At 38.0% G+C, this 17,797-nt stretch overlaps 1 protein-coding gene across 2 annotated transcripts in view; it reads left to right on the top strand.

Moving 5' to 3' along the window:
• The window catches only part of HEPH (hephaestin), a 135,661-nt gene that overhangs the window by 9,305 nt on the left and 108,559 nt on the right, over positions 1 to 17,797 (top strand). For both annotated transcript variants that reach the window (XM_070289966.1, XM_070289967.1), the window contains 9 exons: positions 165 to 377; positions 1,072 to 1,254; positions 2,704 to 2,958; positions 4,352 to 4,520; positions 5,683 to 5,819; positions 10,071 to 10,202; positions 11,847 to 12,058; positions 13,166 to 13,316; positions 16,045 to 16,257. In XM_070289966.1, coding sequence (XP_070146067.1) covers positions 165 to 377; positions 1,072 to 1,254; positions 2,704 to 2,958; positions 4,352 to 4,520; positions 5,683 to 5,819; positions 10,071 to 10,202; positions 11,847 to 12,058; positions 13,166 to 13,316; positions 16,045 to 16,257 — 1,665 coding nt within the window. The remainder of the gene's footprint in view (positions 1 to 164; positions 378 to 1,071; positions 1,255 to 2,703; positions 2,959 to 4,351; positions 4,521 to 5,682; positions 5,820 to 10,070; positions 10,203 to 11,846; positions 12,059 to 13,165; positions 13,317 to 16,044; positions 16,258 to 17,797) is intronic.

Here is a 17,797-nt window from a genome sequence, read left to right on the forward strand (position 1 = left end):
GAATCTGACCTTCCTCAGGTTGTGAGGAATACTGTACTGAACTTTAGAACTCTACCTTCCACAAAACTGAAACTAGATATCTCGTATGTCAGCACTCTCCTGATTTCTCTATCTGCTACGTCTCTCTCACCCTGGGACTGAGCATGTGCAATTTCATTTTGTAGGTTCCTTGTATCCAGATGGTTCCTCTGGCTGGCTGAAAGCTGATGATTCTGTACCCCCAGGAGGCAGCCACATCTACAACTGGACCATTCCAGAAAGCCATGCACCCACTGAAGCTGACCCAGCGTGCCTCACCTGGGTCTACCATTCTCATGTAGATGCTCCACGAGATATTGCTACTGGTCTCGTTGGACCCCTTATAACCTGTAAAAGAGGTATAAGCCCCAAGTGTGAGCTGAAGATACTATTTGGGATATGTAGAGGGAGCCGTGATAAAATTGAATCACCTACATATTGAACAACAACCTGGAGAGCATTAATTTAACACCCCCATTTATTAGCAAGAATAAACTCTACCAAACTTCCTTTTCACTATTTTTTCTACTTATTTTTTTAAAAAACAAACAAAAATATAAAAAAAAATACTTGCTACTTTTTTCTTATTTCATTAAAAAAAAACCCTCAAATTAGTAATGATAAAAATCAAGTTACATAAGAACAAATGTGTATTAACAGTTTTTTGGATAGGATTGAAACTCTAGCCATCAGAATTTGGGGAGGATGGTAAGTTTGGTTGGAAATGTGGTATGTTTCGGGTATAGTCAGTCCTGAAGACCTGTGTGTTGTGGTCAGAATAAGGCCCTGAGTTGAAGACATAGGCAGGGATGGTGGGAGGGAATTATTCTAGATTCTATGTACTTCACCTTCAAGTCCTAGGCTCAACTGAATTGGTGACTTTATCTAAGGAGTTTGGAAATATAAATTAGCAGCAGAAGGTTCTATATACTTTTCTGTTGCTGATGGACTCTTAAGGCTCCACTCTTTCTATCCTTACTTGTGAGTACCCCTTACAGCTTACTGTTGCTAAAGAAAGAAGGTTCTTAAAGGCTTTTTTCTTACTTTCAACAGGAACCCTGGATGGGAGCTTCCCTCCTCGGCGACAGGATGTGGACAATGATTTCTTCCTCCTTTTTAGTGTGATAGATGAGAACCTTAGCTGGCATATCAATGAGAACATTGCCACTTACTGCTCAGACCCTGCCTCAGTGGACAAAGAAGATGAGGACTTTCAGGAGAGCAATAGGATGCATGGTGAGCTGGGAGTAACTGACCACATAAAACAGTGAACACTGAGGTTCTCCACTGGGCCTAGTATTTGGTGAATGTTTTCACATACCTGGTTCTTTTTAATCCTCACAAGGACCATGGGTAGTAGGTGGCTTTTCCATGTTTCACTCATGAGTAAGCCAAGGCTGTAGGATTACACAGAAAATAAATGGCACAGCTAAAATTCCAACCCTAATCTCTCTGACCACATAGACTATGCTCTTGCCATTAAGTACCTTGCTTTATAACATGGAACAGCCCAGAGTTGTTGATTCCAAAGTCATATACTCTATACTTAGTCACTGGCTAGGGTTGCCCAATGATATAACTAGTTAACATTTCTTTGTTTTAAAAAGGATGCCAACTGGAAAAATTACATGTTTTACAGAGAGAAGAAATGAGTTCCCTTAAGGGTATTCTGTTCAGTTCAGTTCATTTCAGTCACTCAGTCGTGTCCGACTCTTTGCGACCCCATGAACTGCAGCACACCAGGCATCCCTGTCCATCACCAACTCCCAGAATCTGCCCAAACCCATGTCCATCAAGTTGGTGATGCCATCCAATGATCTCATCCTCTGTCGTCCCCTTCTCCTCCTGCCCTCAATCTTTCCCAGCATCAGGGTCTTTTCAAATGAGTCAGCTCTTCACATCAGGTGGCCAAAGTATTGGAGTTTCAGCTTCAACATCAGTCCTTCCAATGAACACCCAGGACTGATCTCCTTTAGGATGGACTGATTGGATCTCCTTGTAGTCCAAGGGACTCTCAAGAGTCTTCTCTAACACCACAATCATCTTAATTAAATTTAAAACAAACAAAAGGCACAGAAGTCCTAAGGCATGGACAGAAAATGGATTTTAGAAATGAAAAAAGTTGCTTTTGCTTTTGTTTAATTATAAGAGTGATTTACATAGTGACAGAGGTAGGCTCAAAACCAGTCCCAAGGGGAGGTGAAAACTCAAGCAGATTATGTGAAAGATGGTTTGGACAGCTCAAATTTCTCTTGAGTTTTATAGAAATTGCTTGTAATGATAGTTAGTTAACTTGACAATTTCCCTGTGGAAACTTCAGAATGAAATTGGCCTAGAAGGAAAGAAGGTTTATAAAATAAAACTCCATTTCTTAGAAAGCTTCCTCAGATTGCTGGGTTTGAATCCTGGCTCTACCACTTAATACCTCTGTGGTCTTGGGAGAGAAGTATTAATAACTTTACCTCTCTGAGCCTAGATTTTCACATTTTTTTTTCCATACCAGTGAATTCTGCTTATTTCCCAGGACTGTTTGTGAGATTTATATGAGATAATGCATATGGTCAGCACAGTGTACTCTCGAAACCTCACCTAAGTGTTACCTATTATTTTTGTCAGATGGTAAGGCTTCTCTCATTGGGCTATCATTTCCTAACTCTGATATTTTCTTTGTGTTTTATTTTGCAGCAATAAATGGCTTTGTATTTGGAAACTTGCCAGATCTAAGTATGTGTGCACAGAAACGTGTGGCCTGGCACTTGTTTGGCATGGGCAATGAGGTAGATGTCCACACAGTTTTCTTCCATGGACAGATGCTGACCATCCGAGGTCATAGAACTGATGTGGCTCATATCTTTCCAGCCACTTTTGTGAGTGCTGAGATGGTGCCCCAGGAACCTGGCACCTGGTTAATCAGCTGCCAAGTGAATAGTCATTTGCAAGGTGAGATCCAACATCTCTGATCCTTTAGATATAGGAGGTAGGTGGCAGTGATGGTTATCAGGAGCCTGGGTTTCTGACCTGGAGCCATAAGATTGGTTTTTCATGTGAGATAACTGGATGTAAACGATGAAACATTAGAATTCTGGGATTCCAGGTTCCTTCCTGGCTCAGTCGTTAAATTGCAGGTTGACCTTGGGCATGCCCTTTGGGTTTTATCTTCCCTGTCTCTAACATAAGATGGTAGAAGAATGGATGAGTGAACCTTTGGTAAGTCATGTCATATTTTTTGAGTCTATGTTTCCTCATCTGAGGATTGCAATAATATTTCCCACCTTATAAAGTTGTAAAGAGGTTTCAGAGAAATATGGGATTTTGAAGCTTAGAGATGGGGGAATGATGAAACCAAGACTGGATACAAGAGAAGAAAATGAGCACTCAAATGTGCAGTTGGAAGATAGGCACATAAATCTTAATTCTACCTTTGACTAGCTGTGTAATCTTGGACAAGTTATGTAACCTCTCTGATCTTTAGAAAGAAAACTTTGCTTGCAAAAGGGGACATTAAGTCTGTTCCACAGGCTAGATATGAGGACTGAAGGAAGTAACTAAAATATGTAAATCATCCAATAAAGGGTCTGGCAGATAGTACACATTCAATGAAAATGAATATCCTTGTTTCCTCCTTCTTCATAGCTAAGATTTCTAATTTCAGATTTCAGATCTCCTTGGGATGTTGTGAGACTCAAATGAGATAATGTGCCTGAATGACCTCTCTACACAGCCAAGCAAATATAACACAGTATCATCTATTACCACTATGCCTCAATGTAACAACTCCACATTTGGAAACACTACTTAGAATCTACACTTTCCTGACAGTCCCAAGTGTGAAGCTTCATCTTCATATGAAGATGTTCCTTTACTTTGGAAGCATCCCATTTTATAAATAACAGTCTTATTTTTAAAATTTGATGCTCCCATGGGCCTAGTGTAGTAGATTTCTCTATTCTCCCCATTTACAAATCAGAGGTTAAGCTCAGATCTAAGAAGTGACTTGCCTAAATACTTATAGATAGTGATAAGGCTTGGACTTGGAATTCAGGTATTTTAACTTCAAGTTCTGTCATGTTGATACAGTGTAAGCATTTTGCAGAGGCAACAATAAAGGTCTGATAAATGAGTTAGTAGTGGTGAGCAGGTGGGAGATACTTGAATTCCCGCTTGCACTCCCTGTTTCCCAGTCAGGCTCTTTAGGAGTGAAAGTAGATCATTTGGAGGGAGGGGTAAAGAGCCTAGTGAAGGTTGAAAGCAGGAAACATTAGGAAAAGGAGGAAGGTGAGTCACCTGGGTAAAATATGGTAGAATGGAGCCAGCCCTGATCTTTTTCCTCCAGATGGCATGCAAGCACTCTACAAGGTCAAGTCTTGCTCCATGGCACCTCCCGTGAACTTACTCACAGGCAAAGTCCGTCAGTACTTCATTGAGGCCCATGAAATTCAATGGGACTATGGCCCTATGGGGCATGATGGGAGTACGGGAAAGAATTTGAGGGAGCCAGGCAGGTAAGAAGTAATGTGTTTCCTCTCTCTACTCCTTAGTCTACCCACAAACACTTATTACTCCCTCTCAGAAATCTGTCAATTCACTTGGGGATCACAATCATTGTCTGGAGTTAATGGCACAACTATTAATCAAAGTCTCGTGACCCTGAAAGAGTGCCTGCTCTTGGAAAGTTATAAAACTTTTTGTATGATCATGTCAAATATTCCCAGCCAGGGGTCCAAGCAGAAAAGTAGGCCAAGATGGGGTCATGTAATTTAAAATGACATTTCTCCAATTATAATTTACCAATTATTTATCATGTTTCTCCTTTCTTTCTTTGCCATGGTCTGAAGAACACATTTAAGCTGAAGTGTAAAATGTACTCTGAAAAGTATTAGATGAGGGGAAGGAACCTTCCTTATGGTCATTCCATGTCCTTCCTTTTTGAGGAATTTCTCCAATTTTTCATGCTTCATCCATGAGTCAGATATGGGCAAGATAGAGTAGAAGGTTGGTGCCCTAATCAGTTGCTGGGCCTTAAGTTACACTGACTCACTGGGCTATCAGTGATTCCTGATCTTTTTAAAAGATGCACTTGATAAATGACTAAGAGAGTTAATGGAAAATACTATAGAACATCAAATCATGTTTATTCTCCAGTAGGAAATAATAGAATGAATCTGCAGAAAATGTAGAAAAGTAGGCATTTGGGTGTCAGCATGGCTTCTAAGTATCTACAACTAGTCTTTCTAAGTTAGTGTGCTTTCATTTTTAAATGAAAGATATTAAGGGGAGAAAGGATTTTGAGTACCTGAGGATGATTAAGGACAGATGTAAGACTACATAACTCTGGAGAATAGAACTGATCCCAACATCTAGAACTTACAAGCAAGAGGATTTCAGCCTACTATAAAGAACTCCAATTATAAAGACTATCCAACAGTAAGAGGAATTATTTTCTCTGAAAATGAGTTTCCTGATCTTGGAAAGGCTGAAGGAGAAGCTATGTATCATTAATTTGTATTTTGCCAGAGGAGATACCTTCACTAGATGGACATTAACCTGGATGATCTCTGAGGTCCTTCCTAAACAAAGATCCATAACTTGATAAGAACAAGTGTGCAATGGGAGTCTATTTGATATGTGGCTAAATAATTTGATATTTGTCTCCTTATATGCCAGTGGCTCAGATAAATTCTTCCAGAAGAGCTCCATCCGAATTGGGGGCACTTACTGGAAAGTTCGGTATGAAGCCTTCCAAGATGAGACATTCCAGGAAAAGGTGCAGCTGGAGGAGGATAAGCATCTTGGAATTCTGGGTGAGGAATCCTTAACTTATGAATTTAATTGACTAGAGCCAGAGAATTGGAGAGGGCTTAAAAACTGGAGCCTGGTGGCTACTCAGAAACATGCTCTAGACCAACATTTCTCAGAATGAGTCCCAAGAGAGTAGTGTTTTGTGGAAAAGTGTTATGTGTCTGAAAATGTCTGCAAAACACTAAGTTAAACCTAGTCAAATAGTATTTTTTGGTGCAGGGCTTCCCAGAGCTGTGGATTTATTTTTGTTTATCATGAATCTCCATGATGGGAGTAAAATATACATCATTTCTTATATATACTTGACTACTGAAACCTTTTTTTTTTTTTACATTGAACATCTTCTGATAGCAGTACTGTACAGATCATACTTTTAAACATTATTTTCTAGGTATATTTCTGAGGGGCTATTTAAGGCAGTAAGACTGTTCAGGATCTTGGAAATAAGGGACCAGGAGCAAATGGCATGACATTTAGACATGGTTGCTATGGTGAGGGATGCAGAACAAAGCTTAGGGCCAGACCTAAGGAAGGTATCTAAAAGGCCTAAAGCACAGTATAGCACTGAAATAGTATAGGAAGATTGGGTGTGGCTTATTCACTTAGTAGAGCCAGCCAACAAGATAAATTAGATGGGAGAAAACTTTGAAAATAAAATAATATAATAGACCATATTCTGGGGTTAGGTATTTACCAGTTAATTTTCTGAGATCTGATAATGGACAATTGGTGTTTCATTAGCTGGATAGGGAGATAATAAGGAGCAGAAACACACCTTGGTTTGGAAAAGAGAGTGAGTGGTAAGTAGAAAAGAGCTCTCATTAGCTGGTATTCAGGATAGGTCCCCAGTCTTTTTTTTTTTTTTCCTTCAAAGTTTTATTGTGGCAAAATATGTTTAACATAAAATTTACCATCTTAATCATTTTAAAGTATGTAGTTCAATGGTATTAAGTACATCCATAACGTTGCACAGCCATCACCACCATCCATTTTCATACTCTTTCCATCTTATAAAACTGAAACACTATACCAATTAACAAATAATTACCTATTATCTCCCCAAACCCTTGTCAATTACCATTCTATTAATACCTCCTGTCTCTATGATTTTGATTACCTTAAGTACCTCATATAAGTGGAATTATACAATATTTGTCTTTTTGTGACTGACATTTCACTTAATATAATGTCCTTAAGTTCTAGCCATGTTGTAGTATATTGCAGAATTTCCACTGTAAGTATGTAAGTTTTGTTAAACTTATTCATTTGTCTATCAGTGAACAGATGGTTTGCTTCCACATTTTAGCCATTGGGAATAATGTTGCTATGCATATGGGTACACAAAAGTTTCTTTGAGACATGCTTTCAACTGCCTTGGGTATATACACACAAATGAAATTGCTGGATCTTATGGTAGGTCTAGTTTTGTTATTTGAGGAACTGCCATGGTGTTTTCCACAGTAACTTCATCATTTTACACTCCCACCAGCAGTGCACAAGGGTTCCAATTTCTATACATCCTTGGCAACCCTTATTTTTCTCATATTATCTATCCTAATAGGTATGAGGAGATAGCTCATTGCAGTTTTGACTTGCATTTTCCTGATGACTAGTGATGTTGAGCATCTTTCCATGTGCCCACTGACTGTTTGTATATCTTCTTTGGAAAAATATCTATTCAAGTCCTTTGTGCATCTTTATTTGAATTATTTTTTTGTTGTTGAGTTTTAGGAGCTCTATATATATTCTGGACATTAATCTCTTGTCACATATGATTTGCAAATATTTTCTCTCATTCTGTGGACTGCCTTTTCACTCTGTTGGTACTGTTCTTCTTCTTCTCCTTCTTTTTCTTCATTTATTTTTCCCTTGGCTGTGTTTCATGGCATGTAGGATATTAGCTCCCCAACCAGGGATTGAGCCTGCACCCCTGACTTGGAAGTGTGGAATTGTAACCACTAGACCACCAGGTAGACCCTGTTGGTAGTGTCTCTTGATACACATTTAATGTTTTTTCATGAAATACAGTATTTTTTAAATTATCTGTGCCTTTGGTGCCATAGCCAAGAAATCTTTGCTAAATCCAGTGTCATGAAGATTTTGCCATATGTTTATAAATAGTTGTATTGTTTTAGGCAAATTTATATCTTTGATCCATTTTTAGTTAATTTTTTTGCATATGATGTTAGGTAAAGGTCCAGCCACTCTTTTGTATATGTAAATTCAGTTGTCTCAACACCATGTATTTAAAAAGTTGTCCTCATATCTGTGAGGATTTATTTCTGGGCTCTCTATGCTATTCCATTGATCTATATATCTGTCGTCCTTATGCTACTACCACACTAGTTTGATTACCATAGCTTTGTAGTAAGTTTTAAAATCAGGACATGTAATGTCTTCCAGTTTGTTCTTTTTACCCCCAAGATTATTTTGCTGCTTGGAGTCCCTTAAAATTACATATTGCTCATGTGGAATTGACATTTTAACATTAATTCTTCTGACCTATGATCATGGGATGTATTTCCACTTTCATGTGTATTTTATCAATGGTTTATAGTTTCCTTTCTACAAATCTTTCACCTCTTTGGTTAAATAATGTCTAGCTATTTTATTCTTTTCATGGTATTATAAATGAAATTGCTTTTGTAATTTATCTTTCAAATTTTTCACTGTTAGTGAAACTGACTTTTGTGTCTTGATTTTGTATTCTACTCTTTTGAGGAATTCATTTATTTTAATTTGTGTGTGTGTGTGTGTGTGTGGAAGCTTTAGGATTTTCCAAATAATTATGATAAGGATCATACCATCTTCAAATAGAGATATTTTACTTCTTCATTTCCAGTTTGGATATCTTTTATTTATTTTCCTTGACTACTTGCTCTGGCTAGAAATCCCAGTAAAATGTTGAATAGAAGTGGTAAAAGCAAACATCTTTGCTTGTTCCTAATCTCAGAGGAAAAGTGTCAGTCTTTCAACATAGAATATGATGTTTGCTGTGGGTTTTTCATATATGGCTTTTATTATGTTGAAGCAGTCTCTTTCTATTCCTAGCTTTTGAATGTTTTGTATTATTAAAGGATGTTCACTTTTGTTCAGTGTCTTTTTCTGCATTAACCAAGATGATGATTTTTTTTTCTTTTATTTTGTTAACATAGTGTATTACACTGACTGTTTTTCGTGTGTTGAAACATTCTTGCATTACAGGAATAAATATGACTTAGTCAAGATATGTAATCTTTTTAATATGCTGCTGAATTTCATTTGCTAGTAATTTGTTGGGGATTTTTGCATTAGTGTTCAGAAGTAATATCAGTGTATAGTTTTTCTTTTCTTGTAATATCTTTGTCAGGTTTTGATATCAGTGTAATGCTTACCTCATAGAATGGGTTAGAATATAATCCCTCCTTTCCAATTTTAGGGAAATATTTTTTTTTTTACATTTTATTTTATATTTTTTAATTTTTTAAAATATGGATTGGTAGTAGTTCTTTAAATGTTTAGTAGAATTCACCAGTAAAGCCATCTGGCTTTTCTTAGTTGCCATATTTTTGATTAATGGTTCAATCTTCTTATTTGTCTTTCAGATTTTCTATTTCTTCACACTTAAGTCTTGGCAGGTTTTCTGTTCTAGAAATTCATCTGTTTGCTTATGTACAATTGTTAATAGCATTCTCTTATAATTTTATTTTTTTTTACTTCTATAGGGTAAGTAGTAATGTCCCTACTTTCATTTCTGATTTTAGTAATTTGAGTCTTTTTGGCTATGCTGGGTCTTAATTATTGTGCAGACTTTCTTCTAGTTGCAGCAAGCAGGGGCCACTCTCTAGTTGTGGTAAGTAGGCTTCTCATTATGGTGGCATCTCTTGTTGTGGAGCACGGACTCCAGAACACTTGGGCTTCAGTAATTGTGGCATGTAGGCTCAGTAGTTGTGGCTCCTAGGCTCCATAACACAGGCTCGGTTGTTGTGGTGCATGGGTTAGCTGCTCTGCAGCATACGATCCTCCTGATTGAACCAATGTCTTCCACATAGGCAGGCAGACTCTTTACAACTGAGCCACCAGGGAAGTCTGAGATAGTGGATTTAAAATTGCTTTTTATAACTATAAACAGCAATATTCTAGCAAAAGATTATTCTTATTATTACAGAGAGAAAAGTTTTCTCTCTTTTACATTTCTTTCCTTTCCCTTCTGCTTCCATCCTCCCTGGTCATCATTGTTTTCATTCCCATTGTCTCTCCTTCCCATTTTCCAGGACCAGTGATCCGGGCTGAGGTGGGTGACACCATCCTGGTGATCTTCTACAACCGTGCCTCCCAGCCATTCAGCATACAGCCTCATGGAGTCTTTTATGAGAAGGACTCTGAAGGAACTGTGTACAATGATGGTGAGCAGGCAGGGTTTCAAGAAATGTGGGCTTCAGATAATAACAGGTACCTCTAGAGCAGCAATCTCCAACCTTTTTGGCACCAGGGACTGGTTTCATGGAAGACATTTTTTCCATAGACGGGTTGGGGAGAATGGTTTTAGGATGATTCAAGTGCATTGTATTTATTGTTCACTTTATTTCTGTTATTATTGCCTCGGCTCCACCTCAGACCATCAGGCATTAGATTCTGGAGTTTGGGCACCCCTGCTCTAGAGGATATATAAATAGGGGAAGGAAAGTGAGAAAAGAAGGCAGAATTAACTGCCATGGATGGATGTTGTTGAGTATGAAATTATAGTGAGACAGAGCTGGGATCAATGAGACAACTTTTAAATATAAATATATTCTGGTTATAAAAATAACATATATGTTATGGAATTTTGATAAAATGGAAAATTATAAAATAAATAGACCCCATAGGTAGAGTGTCATTACATTTTGATATACTTTTTCATATTTTCTGTTTATACAAATGTATATATTTATAATGATATGTTTTGTACACTTTGGTATCTTACTGTTTTTTTTTTAATATTAGTTTATTTATTTTAATTGGAGGCTAGTTACTGTTTTCACTTACCTTTATACTGTGCCTATCTTCTATGTCATTATAATGTTACCAACATTTTAATGACTATGTAATAAGGTAAAAATATTTAACTTATCCCCTATCATTTGGACATGTACATTGCTTTCAATATTTGTTTGATATTGTAAATCATGTTGCAATGAATGAATGTGTACATTTGGTTTGAATTACTACCCCAGGAAAGAATCCTATAAGTGAGATTATTAGGTAGTTAATTTCTTCTTTTCCTCGAGAGTAATACTAACACATGCATGCTAATCTCAAGTCAAAAGTACCAAAAAAAAAATACTGAAAACATAAAAGCAAAGTTACAGACAAATCTAGAATAAAATAATATTCTACAATGCAAATGATCTAGACTTTTCAAGAAATCGGTGCCAAAGCAGCGCGTGGGTGGGGGAATCAAAGAGACAACACCAAGGGCAACATGAAATCCTTGTTTAATTTTGGTTGTATAAAAAGAGACATGTAGGAGATAATTGGATTTTTTTAATATACACTGATATTCGATGGTATTAGGGTATTTTTGTCGTGTGGTAATCTTATTGTGATAATATAAGAAATGGTTACTAATGTATATAGAAGTAAAATGTCATTATTCTTGCATTTCACTTCCCAATGATTTAGAAAAGGTAACCATACACATAGATTTAGATAAATTTTAGATGGCTAAGCCTGTGATAAAACAGATAACAAACAAGTCCCTACTGTAAAAAAAAAATGATGAATAAATTTTACAAATAAAATACAAAAAGAAGGCTGGCTAAATATTAATCAGCTCCAAGTGGTAGAGTGATTATTGTACTATCCTTTAAGGTCTTCTGTATGATCAAAGCTTTAAAGAATTAGGAACAGTGAATGAATAAGAAAAAAAATAAGTTAAAATCATCCTAAATTATACTACCAAGTGATAAATTCCAAAATGCCTTTGTAGTTTATGATCTTTACTCCACTATTTGGAGATGTTGATACTCTAGCCAATGTGAGCAATAAATTCTGTGTTTTTCCTGCAGACTCTTCCCACTCTGGCTTAGTGGCCAGGCCCTTTGAGAAAGTAACATACCGCTGGACAGTCCCTCCCCATGCTGGCCCCACTGTTCAGGATCCTGCCTGTCTCACCTGGACATACTTCTCTGCTGCAGATCCCATAAGAGATACCAATTCTGGTCTGGTGGGCCCCCTGCTGGTGTGCAAAGCTGGCGCCTTGGGTACAGATGGCAAGCAGGTATTGTCAAGGTTTCTGGCTGGAAAGCCTGCTGAGAAGATGATGAGGCTGGGTTGTTAACCAGAAGTTATGCATGGATCTGGGTTCTAAAAATAAGAGCATAAAATTAACCAAGTTATTGTATTGGAAATTAATAGTTGGTGGCCTCATGCTGTGTTTTCTTTGCCTCATCTCTTTGTCTAAACTTTATTTTTTTTCCTTTTCTTCTTCTTTTTACTTTTTTTTTTAAATTGGAGGATAATTGCTTTACAATGTTGTGTTGGTTTCTGCCATACAACTATACAGATCAGTCAGGACTTCATGCTATTTTGCATGTTATTCTGTTCACAAACACACGTCTTCCTTAGTGTCTATTCTTTTCAATTTTATATTTTCTCAATATCTCTTCATTTTTAAAAATCTCAGTGGCCCTTAAAACTTGCTCCTAATCCCCAAATCTTCCCTACTGTTTTCTTGTCTTCTTTTATATTCAGCCCACAATTCTTAGCTGTTTAACTTTGGGCAAATTACTTAACCTCTCTTTGCCTCAATTTTATCATCTATAGTAAAAGGTTAACAATGGAAATAAACATCTTGGCTTTCTGTAAAGATTAATTAAAATAATCCATATAGAGTGCTTAGTAGTGTCTGATACCTAGTAAACACTCAGTAATAATAATATTACTAAAATTAATAATTGATCATAAAATATGTTAATAATTATTATACTTATTTTTAATTCTATTTTCTAACTTATCCCCCCATAGAGTCCCCCTCTGATCTCCTAGCCATCTTTCCCCACTCCTACTCCTAGTTGATTCCAGGCACTCTTCTATCATACTTTGTACCTCTTAATCATAATCTTTTACTTCTTCCCTGCCCCCTTTCTTGCATTCCTCCCCTCCAGTCTTATAACTTTATTCTAACCACCTTTACCCACATGCAATTTGAAGTTACCTGAGGGAAAACTTAGCAACAACTACAGCTCTAGGCAGGAGATATGGATTTGGCTCTGTGTTTGGAAAGGAAATGGGAAATAATCAAGGATCACTGGGATCTGAAGCTGCACAGTTCACAACTGTTAAAATTGTTGTTATTCCCCTTTGTTTTCTTCCGTTGGGACTACAGAAAGGGGTGGATAAAGAATTTTTTCTCCTTTTCACTGTGTTGGATGAGAACAAGAGCTGGTACAGCAATGCCAATCAAGCAGCTGCTATGTTGGATTCCCGACTGCTCTCAGAGGATGCCAAAGGTTTTCAGGACTCTAATCGGATGCATGGTATGGGGAGTGTTTTTACCCTAAGCTATAGATGAGAGGTTATGAGCAAAATCTAACCTAGACCTAATCATGATCCATCCCTGAAAACATTGATTCTATTCACCAGCTCTGCTAAGAGACAAGCTAAATTGAGGGATTAAACCTAAGACAACACATCTTATCCTTAGCACCTTCCTGTGCTTTGTTCTGTGATATGCAGTGTGGGAGACACTGGAAAAAAAGTACTATGAAATGAGGATTGCATACAAAGGGCTCACTAGGAGAATGAGGAGAGTAACCTGGGATGATACATTTCCAGTCTTATTTCCTCTCTTATCGCCCACTATCCTTGCTTCTCAACTTCCTACTACAGCCAAATGGAGATATTTTCTCTATGTAGACATGTCTGTGTAGTGTGCTCAGTCGCTCAGCCATGTCCAACTCTTTGCGAGTTGTTAGCCTAACAGGCTCCCCTGTCCATGGAATTTTCCAGGCAAGAATACTGGAGTGGGTTGCCATTTCCTGCTCCTAGGGATCTTCCTGACCTAGGGATTGAACCTATGTCTTCTGAATCTTCTGCCTTGGCAGGTGGACTCTATACAGACATACCCCTTGTACTTTTCTGAGCTTAAGCTTTTGTAATGCTTTGTACTTCACTTGAAAAGCCCCTTTTTACATATTTGCTTTATCCTATGGAAATTCTGCCCATTCTCTAAAACTCTACTCATAAATGACCTCTTCCATGTAACCATTTCTTATCACCTAATCCCAGGATAATGACACCCTCTTGTGAGCTACTGTTGTATTTTTATCAGATTTTTAAATTGCAAGTTCCATACAATCTTCAATATTGTAGTTATTTCCTACATGGCTTTTGACTTCTGCTAGACTGTAGTCTCCTTAAAGGTGAGTATTATTTGCTGTTTATCTGTTTACAATTTACATGGTATAATATATAGTAAATAGTTATTGAACTGATGAACTACTAAATTAATGAGTAGGTGAATGGATCAGTGAGTGAATTGATAGGGAGAAATTTTCAAGTTTACAAGGAGCTTTCAGCATTTTGCAATTAAATGAGACTAATAATGCCCATTAAACAATTATAGAACATGTAAGACAGACTATGATTAAGTGCTAAATTGTTTGGAACAGCTTTTAAGTGACATAGAGTTCAGAAGAGGAGAACATTGATGAAGAAAAATCCAGTTAAAGAATTCTTGGAAGAAGGAAGTGCTTGACTGAGCCTTGAAGTTTGAATCAAACTTTGCAATCAAACACTGTAGTAAAGGAAGCATAATCAAGAAGTTAATGATGTTTCTGTCAGCATCCCATGGAATTATCAAATAAAGTTACTCATTAAGGCTGGTTTCAGTGGGTGTAAGGACATTGAAAAGGGATCAGCTTCAAGCAGGCCTCCCTGTATTTTTGAGGGGAGTGTGCAGGGTGAGATGGGGTCAAGAATGAATATGTTGTCTTTCGGCTCTATCTCTTTGTTCTCATTACCATTCAGTTACATCAGTTGGAAAAAATAATACAGTCTATGAACCAAATTTATTCCAGATTGAATTTATTGGGCACCTGGTAAGTATTAGGCAACATCCTAGGTGCTTAGATACGAAAAAATGATGTGCTTCCTGCTAAGTCAATCTAGTGTAGAAGATAAATGTAAGTAAATCACAGGACTCTATGATAAGTGACATTTCAGAATTTTGTGGGGAGAAAATATCAAGGAAGCCAGAGTGTAATAACTCTGCTCCACAGGATAGGTGATACTTGAGCTAGAGTATAATGTATGTATAGTTAGTTGGCTGCAGTTAAAGACCACGGGGGGAATTTATTACAGGCAGAGTGAACAGCATGTGAAAAGCCAACATGTATTTTCTAAGTGCCTACCGTGTTTAAGGTCTTGTGGTGTGTGTTAGTTGCTCAGTTGTGTCTGACTCTTTGCAATCCCATAGACCATAACTCACCAAGCCTCTCTGTCCACGGAATTCTCCAGACAAGAATATTGGAGTGGGTTTCCTTCTCCAGGGGATCTTCCCAACCCAGGGATCCACCTCAGGTCTCCCACATTGCAGGCAGGCTTTCTACCATCTGAGCAACATGTACAAGCAAATAGAGCTCACAGGATAATGGTGTGTATGTGTATATGAAAGAGAATGGGGGAATAGATTATAGGTAGAAGTACAGGGAGGAAGATTCTCTAGGATTCAGGCCAGAGATGATGAGAACCAGAATCAGGGCAGTGGGAGTGAAGATGAAGATGATTATATAGATTGAAAGCTAAAGAAGGAATGTTGGGGAACTCTAACACTTTATAGGAGCATGGAGAATGAGAATAAGATGGAGGAGAAACAATAAGAAAAGCTATAAGAGAACCAGGGAAGTATGGTGCTACTGAACCAAGGGAGGGGAGTTTTAAGAAAGTGGGAATAGGAGAGATTGATACTTTTTTGGAATGTGAAGTTTTGGGAGTGGAGGATAGTTCAGTTTTGCCAGGGTGTGAAGTATGGTGGAGGAAGGTCAGGATGTAAAACCAGAAAGATCATTCAAGCCCTCATCCCAAAGAGGCAGAGAATCATAAGTAGAATTAATGTGGCTTAGAGAAGAAGGTAGAGGAGTTGACAATGACTCAGAAATTTCAAGTTGTGGAAAACCTTAGTACAGTGCTGATGCCACACTGCCAGCTGGTGTCTGAGTAACCTGTTTTCATCTTCCCATTCTGTCTTGTGTTTCTGTTTTCCAGCCATTAATGGGTTTCTGTTCTCTAACCTGCCCAACCTGGACATGTGCAAGGGTGATACAGTGGCCTGGCACCTGCTTGGCCTGGGCACAGAGACTGATGTACATGGGGTCACATTCCAGGGCAACACTGTGCAGCTTCAGGGCATGAGGAAGAGTGCAGCCATGCTCTTTCCTCACACCTTTGTTATGGCCATCATGCAGCCTGACAATCCTGGTAAGTGCCTTAGCAGCTGGCCCTAGGCTGAGAAAATTTGTTGAGCACTGGGGCGGATGAGGTGTGGAGCTGTTGAACAGCAAAGAAAAGTCATATTGAGGTACTTGGGAACTTTTCAAAACTGTTGTATCCTTTTCTCAATGTGTACTCCATGTTTTGGTTATTTGAATTCTCTTCTCAGCTGCAGGTAGAATAAAGAGCTGAGGAAGTTATTTTCTGGAATGACAGGAGGAAAATAGAGATGCTGCCCAGTATTAGGGCAATTCTTGCATAGGCAGAGAATGGACTTGGCCACATAGCCCCATGGCCATGTAGAAATTCTAGATATAAGCCCTGCACTGAAGAAAAGATCAATGAAATATACCTATAAGTGCTTCCAACTCCGACATTCTGTGAAGATTTTTGCAACTTTCTGGTAGGAGCAGGGTGGCATGTGCTGTAACAGTTTTAGCCTAAGAATTAGAACACAGGAACTTCTAGAGCAGGGTCTTTTATTAACTTGCTGTCCTATTTTTGTCTAGTCACTTCCCCTCTCTGTGGCTAGATTTCTTCCTTTGTTTCTTTTTTTGTTCATTTCTCCTCCTCTCTCCCTCTCGTTCATTCTTCCCTCTCTTCCTCCATCCCTCCTTCCTTTCCCCTCCTCTTCCCTCTCCTTATCTTTCTTTCATAATTAAATTTGACTATAATATTTCTTCAGATTCCATATTTGTGTGACATTTCCTAACTTGGCAGAAAGTTTTCTCTGCAGTTGCTAGGATGTATTCTTTTTTTCCAGGCAATAGGTGACAGTAGTGTTTGTAAGAAATATCTGTCAGTTCCATGAAGTTCTCACTAAACTTTTAGTTCTATAAATCCATTCATATTTGAGGAAAAATCCTTAAACAAAGCAAGTTTCCTTGACAACATAATGATTTCATCCTGGCATTGGGTTTGACACACACTTGGCATGAAGCAGGCCTCCACAGACTTCTTGGGTCCTCATTTCTGCCCATGTACCTAGGATACTTTGGTCAAGGAGAATTGATGTCAGCAAATTAGAAACAGCCATTAATGGGGTTGAAAGGACCAACAGAAATGAATGCTTGTAGTGAACACTGGGGTGGGGAAGTTTGGAAAAAGAAAGACTCTTCTCTCTAGCTGTGGTCTGAAAGCCAAACCCTAGGTTTAATCTCTTTCATACAAAATTAACCAGGCTCCCCTGTAAGATCTACATGGCTCTCTAGGGCTCACAGTTATCAATATTTTGGCAGTGAATGGGTTTATAAGAAAGGCTTAAAAGGTAACTCTCATTCAAAAAACCCCCTAACTTTTTATCTTTGCATTTTTCAGTCTTTCAAATTCTCCTCTTCCTGAAGAATTTTTGAGTCATAGAATATTGCAACTGGTAGAGCCCCTTAGAGATAATCTTATTTCACTTATTTAACTAATGGGAGGAAGAGACAGAGATCTGGAGGGGGAAAATGATTTTCTCAGGTTAGGGATGTCAGCTCTATTTTTTCTCCCCTTTGGACCCATCTTCATCAACCCCTGTTAATTCTTA

Source organism: Ovis canadensis, chromosome X (genome assembly GCF_042477335.2).
Source record: "Ovis canadensis isolate MfBH-ARS-UI-01 breed Bighorn chromosome X, ARS-UI_OviCan_v2, whole genome shotgun sequence".
Taxonomy (NCBI): Eukaryota; Metazoa; Chordata; class Mammalia; order Artiodactyla; family Bovidae; genus Ovis; species Ovis canadensis.